Raw genomic sequence first — 12,122 nt, 5'->3', positions numbered from 1 at the left:
AAAGATCTTTGCCTCAGGCAGACTCTTCTTAGGGACCAGGATGTGGAAGATCCAGAAAGAAGGCAGTGTGCACTCCAGCAAGGGCGCAGTCTTTGTCTGCGGGAGGTGGAGGTTAAATGATGGGACAAATCGATCAGAGTGGAGTCCTTGGGAAGGGCTAGTTACTGACTCGAAATTGTTTTCTGTTGTTCACTTAAAATCTGCTGCAGCATTATCTAATGTCTACCTGTTAACTTTGTTCCATTTTGAAATTTAAAACTTTAAAAATTAACCACTGTTTCAAGTTGGGCATTAAATAAGGAAGACTGAAGAAAATGGATGTGTTTGAACTACGAGGGCGGCAAAGAAGATTGAAAGTACCGTGGACTGCCAAAGAACACACAGCTCTGTCTTGGAAGAAGTACAGGCTGAATGCTCCTTCGAGACAAGGACGGTTAAGACTTCATCTTCCATACCTTGGCCATGTGGTCAGGAGAAACCAGTCCTGAAGAAGGACATCGTGCTCACTGAAGTGGACGTGCAGCAGAGAAAGCCCTCAAGGAGGTGGACTGACCCAGGGCTGCCACCATGGACTCCAGCACCACAACACTGTGAGGATGGTGCAGCACCAGGCAGTGCTTCATTCTCTTGTGTACAGAGCTGTCATGTGTCGGAACTGACTCACGTGGGCACCTAACAACAGCTGCCTTAAGCAGCACGACTGAAAGGCCAGACATCCGAGTTGGAGGTCACCCACTCTTGATGCCTGGCAGACGCAAACAAAGGCTTAATGGATAAAACGCACCTTCTGAGTGGCTTCTTTTTTCTTTTTATCCTCTTTCTTCCTTTTCTTGTCTTCCATTAACTGTTCTTCCCTTTCTTGCTCCTTCTCTCTGTAAGAGTAATTCACACCAGCAGGTTATACATCTATATGCACCGTCCACTTTTATAGCAAATCCAGTGCTTACAAAACAGCAAGCAAGGCCGCCTTTCTGCTCTGTGCCCAGGCGGAGCCTCGTCTTTTGGCTTACACTGAAAGGATGCATAAAAACCACCACAAATTCCACTGCCACTGGGGATGCCAAGTCACCGTGGCCCTCTAAGGACAAGAGGCGCTGTCCCATCCCATAGGGCTTCTAAGGCTGTAGTCTTTATGGAAGCAGGTGCAGAGTGGCTGGTGGATTTGAACTAGCCTTTTGGTTTGCAACCTAGCACTTCAACCACTGTGCCACCAGAGTTTCTCACCACAAATTACGTAAGTTGGTTACTTTTGTGCAAAACATGACAGAAGTTTGGCTTCAAAGGAGCCCATTAAAATGAGCTTTTTAAAAAACCTCTCTTCCTAAAGGAGCACAGACACAGAATGCATGCATTTCTATTCAATGAAAGACCTGGACTTGAATATATGACATCTATTTTGTTTCTGGCAATTTCCTCACAAATAGTGCAGACTACCTTAATTCAGTAATGGTACATAAGCACTGATCACACTTTAGGTGTTTTCCTGTGACACCTTTGGAGTGGTAAATTGAACATAAAACCGCCTCTCCATTCCAGAGCCCACAGTCCCTCGCCGTTATTAATACTATCTGTTTTGCATAGTTTCTACTTGTGTCTTAGGCAGGCCTATGTATGGCGTGTCCTACAAATCAGCGCATTCCCTCGTGTATGACTCTCCATTGCACCCACATGAAAATAAATGTAAGATGACTGGGCCCTCCCACCCCTCAATTAGAATAAAATGACATACAAGACACATTCCAGGTTAAAGAAATTTGGATACATTTTTCACATCTTGACAATTAGCTCTGAAGTATAGCATTTATTCTAGTTCTGCCAGGCTTCCGTGCTCTGTCTCAACTAGGAAGACACATAAACAGTTACTGGTATAGCTGCTCAGCTCCAGACAGGAACCCCCAGGTGTGAGGCTGGAAAAGAGACCCAGATCTAGCTCCCAGTTCCTCAAAGAGCAACCCACAGACCCAGCTCAGATGGCTCGGGCTGGTTTGAGATGATGTCATACACTGGGTTCTCCCAGAGAGCACCTGGCTCGGGCTCGGGCAAAAGGAAGCCCCTGGAAAGAAGGACGGGAGGTAAGCAACAGAACAGGAGCCAGCAGGGCCTTTTCCCTCCAGCGCGCAAGAACCTGGGGTCTGACTGACATCCCAAAGGCAATGTACACGAAGACTCGAAGAACCAACCAGAGTAGAACGCTTCTTAGATTTTCTTAGGTCTGATGCGCAATTTTCTTTCCAGCATGTCACCTCGTCTACGTGTGAAGCTCTTGGCCAAACCTCAGTTGCTGCAGCAAGTGATTTTTAAAACATGGATGTATGAAGGTTGGCAAGAGAGATTCTGGCACCTAAGGCAGGCTGGTCTCAGGTCCTATTACATCTGGAGCCCAGAACCTCTTGCAAGTGGATGGGGAGAGGAGCTCCGTGGGCCCAAGTTACTGCAACTGGGTTTCTCAATAATGACACCGATTCTAACAGAGGAGCAGGTGTGGTGCTTTAAAGAGCAAGGGTTGTGCTTTTCTACATATCTTAAACTCAAGCCAAACTCACTGCCATCACGTCGATGCTGACTCAGTGACCCTAGAGGGCAGGGCGGAACTGCGCCTGTGGGTGTCCAGGGCTAACTATTTATAGGAGTAGAAAGCCTCATCTTTCTCCTGTTCTGCAAATCTAGTTTTTCTAAAATGAAGTTTCTTTTTAGAAAGTGCAACACACACACACACATAACACACACACACACACACACACACACACACACACACACACACACACACCCCATAATGAAGACATTCCTAAAACTGAAACAAGAGCCCAGACAGAGCATAAGTAACCGAATATATTGCTCCAGGGCAAACAACCAGAGTTTCAAAGTGCATCTTCATAAAATTACCGTATATACTGGTGTATAAGCCGCATTTTTGAGCACATTTTTAATGCTGTTTTGGTGGTAAAATTAGGTGCCTTGGCTGGGTCAGCTTCTACTCGAGTACACATGGTACCTATTGCCTACACAGAGGAACAGCAGAATGACGCAGTGGGGAATCCTGCCTGGTGGGCCCCTCCATAGTCAGGTGGTCTGTGGGAGCGCATCGAAACTGGGACAAGTTGGATCGTGATGCGGTGAGAAGAGCGAGCATCCCAAGCATCCCTGATCCATGGCATCTGTGATGGCTCTGCTAGTGGTGTGTAAGCTGGAGCTCCTCATGAGGACCCATCAGATGAGCTCCAATGGAAAGGCATCCTAGAAAACAATCGACCCGCGTCTTCCATGGCATGAAAGTCAAGGAAGGGCTGAGGAGCTCTTCCAATCTGAAGGCGGTAAAGAGACAAGGCAATCAACTGCAACAATGTGAGTAAGATTTAAAGAATCCATGGTAGTAATGGATCAGTGGGGGTGAGTGGGGGTCTTTGGATGGCCGTGCGATGGGGAGAAAGAATGCACTAGAACACACGGAAGGACTGGGGAAGGGCTGCAGACACTGGATCAGTAATTTACTCTCAAATAATTCGGGGGAGGGGTAGTTTTTAAAAATCATACTTGCAACTTGATATCGCTTCCAAGATCCAAACAAAACAAACATCAACTAAATAATGGACAGCACTGACAGATCTCTAGGGAGTTTAAATCTACTCTTTAAAACATTCATGATCAGACTTGTATCTCAAAAAATCAAACCTCCCGTACAGCTGCTAAACGAAATACCAGATGACTAGCTAGATGCAGGAGAAATAGCTCATGTTCTCCCCTCATCTCTAACTACACAGCCAGTTAGAAAAGTCATTGTTTCCAATCACTCTGTAACTCATTCAACAAATTCAATACGTTCAGAGGGGCCTCCAAACATTTGCGGAAAATCAGAAAAAGATTCTGATTTCTCCATGAATTTTCTGACCTTTTGTACTTGCCGGGTCTCTAGCTACTTGCCCAGTAATATCGTGGGGATTTGTTTAGCTTGCTATGAATGGCTTGGTGCTGAGAATGGCTTACAGATGTGCACCAAATACAGGTATGTGTGGGATAAAGGGTTGTAAGGAATCCTGAGCCCCTCCGATCCCTGCCAGGAACTCTTGCCGGAATCAGCCCAGGTGCTCTGAATGGAGTACTAATCTCTCTCATGTGTGTCTTGACATGAACAGATCAGCAAAGTCTCCTCTAGGGAGCTGGCAGTGTAATACCAGGCAGCAGTCCATGTTGGTGCCACTTCTACAAAAGTCTTGTCGGTGCTGCTGATTCGAGGTAGGGCAGCATGCGTGGCTGTGTGTAGGCACGGGAGAAAGCCATTGCCAACTCAAAGCATACACCAAAACACTAATGGCAACAGCCACAGCCACTCCTAAGAACGTCTGAGGTGAAGAAAGACCGCAACCGTGTTTTTCCTTTTTTTGTAAACCAGTCTAATCAGTTAAAGTAGAAGTGACTCAGTCCAATGAAAACCTTCAGAATTCACCCAAGCTGAACGGAACACCACTCCGGTTCAACTTGTGGGCTCAGAACACCCCAGAACAGTGGTGCCGGCACGAGCAGCACGTGGATCTGAATCCTTCTGAATGAATGGTCCACAACTGCACAGGATGAAGCCCCACAGCTGGAATATTGAGACCAGGAATTCTGGGGGCTGGCATACAAAGCCATTCATAGGACACCTCCAACTTCCACATCTTTTCTCATCTAGTTTACACACCTGAAATAAAAGCTATCTTTTCTTTTGTCCAATTGGACCCCTCATCCCCCTAACAAATGTCCCACACCATGGCTGGCTATGGAGGTATCCATCCCAAGGCAGGCGATGCTGTTCCCTGGCAGGCAGAGACATGGGAGGAGACGCTCCTCGATGTTTCATCTCCCTTCTACCCAATGTCTGAAAACAGATCTATCCCTTTAACAAGCATTCAGTGGGTGCCTGACTTGTCCTGAAGAATGGTGTTCCTCTTCTGGAAAGACTACAGCCACCCCACTACTCTGTAATCCAGTCTTCTCTGTCACAGGAGCGGACACCAGTGTTCTCCAGAATGGGCAATACTGCCTCTGGAGGTGTGCTGCAATGACGCCAAAACAAAACAAAAACACTACCGTATCAAGTCAATTCAGACTCACAGTGACCCTAAAGAAAGTGGTTCTCAACCTTCCTCATGCCGCGACCCTTTCATACAGTCCCTCATGTTGTGTTGACGCCCCCCCCCAACCTTGAAATTATTTTCGTTGCTATTTCATCAGTCATTTTGCTACTGTTATGAATCAGGCGACCCCTGTGAAAGGGTCATTTGACCCCAAAAGGGGTCACGACCCACAGGTTGAGAACTGCTGGTCTAAATGGAATGAATAACATGCGCAGAGGAGCACGTTCAATAAGCTGAGTTGGCACCATCGTGGCAGCAATGGAGACACACATACCAAAGAAGATGAAGGCGGCAGAGAATGAGGCTGGGTCTTTCCTCTCTCTGTTATGCATAAGGTCACCCCAGGCCAGAGCCAACTACAGCAACTCAGAGCCAGCACTAGGGACCTCACAGAAAAAAACCCCAAGCCCCTGCTCTCAGAGGGCTTACCTTCCAGTGGGGGAGATGGCTTGTTAACAAGCAAGACATGCAACAAAACCCAGGTGTAACATACACATTTCAGTGGCATTGAGTGCGACCAGGAAGAGGGCACTGTCTTACCTAAGTTGGTTAGAGAAGACCTAATCTGATCAGGAAACCCCAAGACAGAGATTTGTCTGCAGTTCAGACTGGACCATGAGGCTACATCGTGGAAAGCAACCACAACAACAATTATACTGACAGACACGATTCTTCTGAGGTATTCCTATAAAGCCAAGTGGTTGCCAGGGGTTGTGGACAGTGCAGGAAGGCAAGATCCGGGTCGTAAGAAGACAATCTGAGGAACCTGGGATGGAACTATTTGTTCTCTATATTGACAGAATTAACTCGATGGCTGTAGTTCTTGGTCAAACTATACAGACTATTTATCTTGCTTGAATCCACAATCAGTGCTAAAGGACGCAAAAGCCAAGAGAGCAAACAACACAACCCATTGGGTAAATCTACAAGTCTCTTCTTTAAAGTGCTGAAAGGCAAGGAGGTTACTTTGAGGACTATGGTGCACCTGACCCACGCTGTGGTATTCTCCATTGCCTCATATGCATGTGAAGGTTGGAACTGGAATAAGGAAGACCGAAGAACAACTTGATGCATTTGAACTATGGTATTGGAGAAGAATAATGAAAGTACCATGGACTACCAAATGAACACACAGCTTTGTCTCGGAAGAAGTACAGCCAGAATGCTCCTGAGAGGCAAAGATGGAGAGACTTCATCTTAGGTATTTTGGGCATGTTATTAGGAGAGACCAGCCCCTGAAGGAGGACATCATGGTTGGTAACGTGGAGGAGCAACGAAAAAGAGGAAGACCTTCGATGAGATGGACTGACCCAGTGGCTGCAACCATGGGCTCAAATATAGGAACGCAGGACTGCGCAGTGTTTTGCTCTGAGTTGGACCCAACTTGACAGTATTTAACAACATATAGAACACACACACACACACACACACACACACACACACACACAGAGTCTAAGTCAAACCAGGGGAATCTGAACAAGATAAGTGGATTGTATCACTGTCAATATCCCGGTTGTGATACTGTTTAATAGTTTTTATTTTAAGACTGGGTTAAAAAACAGAACTGGGTAAAGGTACACAGAATCTCTGTGCTGTTCTGCATAACTTCATATTGCTCTACAGTATTTGGTTAAACCATGTTATTGATAGTACCTCATGAGTCTTAAAGGGATTTTACAAATAATTTAGTACTGATAATCTAGAACTTAGACTTCACGCTAACTTGGGTCATGTGGTTGTTATATCAATTGTTTTCTGCCTTGAGCTGTATAACAGACAAGGTAACATGTCTTAAAATATATCTTCACCATATAATTCACACTATAATTATTCTTTTGTTAAAAGGCTCTTTAGGGTGTGAAGGGGACAGGGAGGGGAAAAAAGAAGAGCCAATATCAAGGACTCAATAGAAAGTAAATGTTTAGAAAATAATGATGGTAACAGGTGTACAAATATGCTTGATACAGTTGATGTATGGATTGTTATAAGTCAAGAGCTGGAAGAGGCCCCAATAAAATAATCTCTTTTAAAAAAGGAGGCTTTTTAGTGACATGATGATGATCACATAAGCTATTATCTGACTTTGCGCATCAACTCAGTCAATGCCAAGTCCATGCCCTTCCCAGCTAGCAAGGAGTGCTGGTGGTGCACTATTTGAAGCAGTTGGCTGCAAACCGACAGGGTGGCGGTTTGAACTCCCGGGCGGCTCTGTGAAGAATGACCTGGTGGTCTGCTCCTGTAAGAGGGCTGCTTCCCAAGTCCTATGACGCAGTTTCTGCTCTCACACAGGGTCAACCCGGAGTCAAGACTGACACGGTGACAACTAACACCAACCCAGCCAGGTCCTCACAGCTGGAGCCCCACGGGCAGTTTATAAAGTTCTGCACTCAGGTGCGTATCCACTGTGTGACTTCGGTATGCAATTGGCAGGGGAGCAGGGTACCCATCTTTTTAGGGACCAGGATCGACACGGTGTGGTCCTGGAGCTGTAACTGCTGTTTTCAGGAGGAGGGAGAAAGAAGAGCTTCCCGGGGGAGGGGGTGGGGGGACTCTCATCCTGTGGTGTGGTGCTGGGAGACCCCCGACTGTCCCACCAGAGTTACACAGCAATTTTCAGAGCACATCTAGTATGTATGACTAGTATACACATTTCTCTCCTTTAAAAGACAAAAGGGGAAAAAAAAAAAGACAAAAGGGAATCTTGGCGATTTATAAAAGAGCATGATACGCTATGAGTCCAGTACTATAAGGACGACATATCAAGACATGTAATCTGATGCGGTTTCCGGAGCAACAAGGCAGTTGAGCCTGCCTAGTGCCCATGAACCATCCCTCTTTATTTGTACATCTTAAAAACTACAACAGAGGAGCCCTCACCTCAGCAGCCGTCTGTTTCTCAAGAAGAGGGGAGAGGAAGACGACGAATCAGCTGCTGCCCTAAAGCACTGTTGCGGTCACTCCAAACCAACTGACACTCTTAGGAGACTGATTAGTGAACCTTACTGGAAATGCAAGTCAAGATCGGGCAGGGGGCGGGGGAGGGATGATACAACACACAGGACAAGGCATGTCTGTCCTGCAGAGGGGATTACACTTCTTTTGGTAGGTAAAACAGAGTGAGGCAATCAGCCAATGGGAAAAATGCTTAACACTTAGGTAGAACTCAAGTGGAGAATATGCTGGTATTACTGTATATACTCAAGTATAAGCTGACCCGAATTTCAGCCAAGGCACCCAATTTTACCAAAAAAACTTCATTAAAAACGTGCTGAAAAACTCTATACACGAGTATGTATGGTATGTTCTTAATTGGACACTTCTGACCTAGTTTCTATCTAACCCTTGGTGACCCAGGCCAGGAGCTATAGACAACTGAGGCTTTTAGATGCTGTCCTTTCAAAGTGCACAACACCCTTCAAAGGTCCACCTGTAGGAGATTGAAGGGACCAACACACTCCCTTGGACTAAGACTGAAATGCCCTAGTGTGAGACAAAGCAGATGACTGCCATCGATCGCATGGTTATGGCCCAGGACTATCATATATTTATTATCCTAATGCTCTCTTTGCTTTTTTATGACTTGTCTGGAGGACATGTTCCTGGCCTTTGTGAATGCATGTTATTTCAAGCTTTGGGGGGGGGTGTTTAAGATTTTTTTATCGTTTTACTAGAGGCTCATACAACTCTTATCACAATCCATACATGCATACATTGTGTAAAGCACATCTGTACATTCATTGCCCTCATCATTCTCAAAACATCTGTTCTCCACTTAAGCCCCTAGCATCAATTCCTCATTTTCCTCTCCCTCCCAGTTATTGAAAGTTTTGTCCTATCCTCCACCCTTATTGCTCATGTAAAGTGTCTAGTCCCTTGAGTTTAATCTGTAGATGTCAACAAATCATCTACTGTGGTCTGAAAAGCTAAACCATAGGTTAAGCTAATCATTTTATTAACAGAATTACCTTAAGCCCCATGAGTATGATTTATAATGTTCTCTATTATAAAATTATAGTGATGTCTCTAAAGTGAACCACAGACATACATAAACCATAGCTATATAAACTGGATTTGGGGCTTGCACTTAATTGTAACCCTATTCAGAACAATTAGGTCTTATGACATGGCTTTACTAGATACTCATCCTCAAAAAGAGATCACTGAAAATATGAGTGCTATAGTAAAACGTGGAGAAGAAATCAGACGGTGCCTGGCTATCAGAGAGAATATCATCTGGGACCTTTAAGGTTTGTCTTCAAACAAGCAGGCATCTAAATGAGGCATCAACTACATAAGTCCACATGGAAGAACACCAGCCCATGTGGTCCAAAGATTGTAAAGAATAAAATCTAGATCCAAAGGAGCGAACAGTACCAGAGCTTAAATTGTGAACATCTAGTTTGCAGGGTCCCCACATGGATGAAGCCTCTGGTGAACCCCCTCTGATCATACATAGTCCAGGGAAGTGAATAGCTTTGCTATCAGAGAGTGTTGTAACGTCAATTCTAGACGACACACTTTATCATTGGATCTCCCTTTTGATGCATTTGAAAGTGGTTTCAGCTTTTCATATTTTCTTTCTTTTCTATTGAAGTTTTTCTCTTCCTTCTTGTTGTTGTTTGTTTCTACCTTCTCCTACAGGGTTGGCATCAATTCAATGGCAGTGAGAAGTCTGTACAGGAACAGAAAGCTTCATCTTTCTCCTGGAGAGAGGCTTGGTGGTTTTGAACTGCTGATCTTGAGGCTAGCAGCCCAACCCACAACCCATTACATTTTGAGCTGGAATTGATTCCATGGCAGTGAGTGAGTGAGTGGGTAGGTAGGGAATAAGGAGTTAACAATCGGGAGAAGGAAGAAAATCCTCTGAGATGGATTGTGGTGATGACTGCACAACTCATTTTAGTATGATCGAACTATTAAATTGTATGATATGTGATTGATATGTCAATAAAATGATTCTAAAAATAAAAGTGAGTGCAGCGGGGTATGGAAAAAATTAAGCAGAAGCTCATGAACAATCACAGCCAACTATGGGTTCAGGATAACAGGCATATCTGGGGAGAGAAGCACTAACAAAAAAGAATGCTCTGGAAAGAGTTCTTTTAAGTACCCATTTAGGGCGCTTTTAATTAAACAAGCGCGCGCACTCTCTCTCTCTCCTGCTGGAATATATTCACACTGGCAGGGGAAACTACACAGTAGGACACTCCAAATTTGTCCTAAATATGTCCCCCTATTCCCCCCCCCCATTCTGACTCTATCTGACTGTAGGAATGTAATGGATGCTAATGCAGTGTTCACGTGACACTAAATTGGTAGGCAAGACCAAACGGCACTGCGGCAGGAAAATCACCCAGTGACTTCAAGGCTCACAGGAAGAAAACCGGGAACATTATGCTTCGACAAAGGAAGGCAAATGCATTTTTCACTAATTTAGAGATGGAGAAGTTTCTCTTCAGTAACAGGAGATCCTTTCGTGTGCCAGTAACAGAAAGTAACACAACTCCTTTCTAAATAATCTAAATATCGCTGATTTCTGTGTCCATACAGAAATAGTGTCTCAAACTTTAATGAAAATCTCGTTAAAACGCAGTCTGTTATTCAGTAGATCCAGGAGAAAGATGGGACTCTCTACTCCCATAAAGAGGTCAGTCTCAGAAACCCAAGGGCAGTTCTAAGCTGTCCTAAAGGGTTGCTATCAGTCAACTGATTCAGCAGTGAGTTTGGTTTATTCTGTAGATCAGGGGTAGGGCCTCAAATTCCTCGTTTCTAATACATCCATCCCGATGCTGATGCTGCTGGTCCCTGGATCTCACTTTGAGTAGCACAAGTGGGGTGCACATGCCTCTTGCTTTCCAAGAAAATATAAAACTATAGTCACTTCTCCAGGGATACAATTCAATCTCATTAATATCACCTTTATGCCTCACGATCACCTTCTTTCAATGCCAAATTAGTGTACTCTGTATGAAGATATTTCAAAAGGCAGTTTGCAACCTCCTCTAAGCACTGACTACATCTCTAACCCAATTGACATGGTGCCGCTAGGACTGAATGCCCTGTTATCTGGTTGATTCCAACTCACAGCGCCCCTCAAGGACAGAGTAGAACTGCTCCTTCGGGTAGACATGACTAAATCTGGGAACAGAGCACCTCATCGTCCTCCTTTGGAGCGGCTACTTCGCAGTCAACAGCTCACTGCTTCCCCACAGCACCCCAGCTAGGACTCAACCTGTGCACGTTCAGGCAAAGACAACGGCCACCCTGATGACAATGCATGTAAGGCCCCAACAGTCCCTGGATGCCATCAAGTCAGTGCATGCACATTTCAGCCATATCCAGGGTGAGTGCAACCAGGCAATAAGGCTGCATAGACACAGCCTCCGGCTGTGAACTTCTCGCCTGTTTGGGGGTCATATGCAAAGAATTCGCTTGTTTAGAATTACTCAAACCAAATAAAGTAGGATACTATCTTCAAAACAACCTGTTTTCACTTGCTGCAATTCCAAGTGGCAAATGTTGCAACCAATGATTTTGGTGGGTAGGATTTTCCCCAGGGTTAAAATGGTACCTAGGGAAATAACTCACTTAAAACTGCTTATCTTATAACATATTTGTATCTTTAGTAACTTCGGCCAGGGAGCCCAACAATCTCTAACCAAGGGAATTCCCTATGCCATTGCAACCCATCATTTGCTCTGTGGGAGAAGAGACCTGGCCATTGGCTCCCATAAAGAGCACAGCCCACGAAACCATAAGGGCAATTCTACTTTGTCCTACAGGGTCGTTATGAGTCAGAATTGATGCCATTGGTGTGCACCAACTGCACAGCTGTGTAGGAATGTAATACTGCCCTGAATATTACCGTCTCCAAATAGGTTCTATCTACTGGTCTAAGCCTTCCTTCTCATACCACCCTCAACAAAGCTCTGTCCCCTAAACTAGAGCCAGGCTGGCTACATGCATCCAATCACTGGGTGAGGAAGCAGCAAACACGGAGTATGCCAGCTC

The 12,122-nt window shown here is 45.0% G+C and overlaps 1 protein-coding gene across 3 annotated transcripts in view; it reads right to left on the bottom strand.

Annotated features, from left to right (window-relative positions):
- The window catches only part of TNRC6B (trinucleotide repeat containing adaptor 6B), a 192,461-nt gene that overhangs the window by 67,976 nt on the left and 112,363 nt on the right, over positions 1-12,122 (bottom strand). For all 3 annotated transcript variants that reach the window (XM_045290253.1, XM_045290265.1, XM_045290256.1), the window contains one exon: positions 785-872. In XM_045290253.1, the coding sequence (XP_045146188.1) occupies positions 785-872 (88 nt within the window). The remainder of the gene's footprint in view (positions 1-784; positions 873-12,122) is intronic.

This window comes from Echinops telfairi, unplaced genomic scaffold (assembly GCF_000313985.2).
Source record: "Echinops telfairi isolate 266 unplaced genomic scaffold, ASM31398v2 ScPeMD7_2;HRSCAF=8, whole genome shotgun sequence".
Classification (NCBI taxonomy): domain Eukaryota; kingdom Metazoa; phylum Chordata; class Mammalia; order Afrosoricida; family Tenrecidae; genus Echinops; species Echinops telfairi.
Note: the sequence above shows the minus strand (reverse complement) of the source record. Positions and strands in the feature narration are given on the sequence as shown.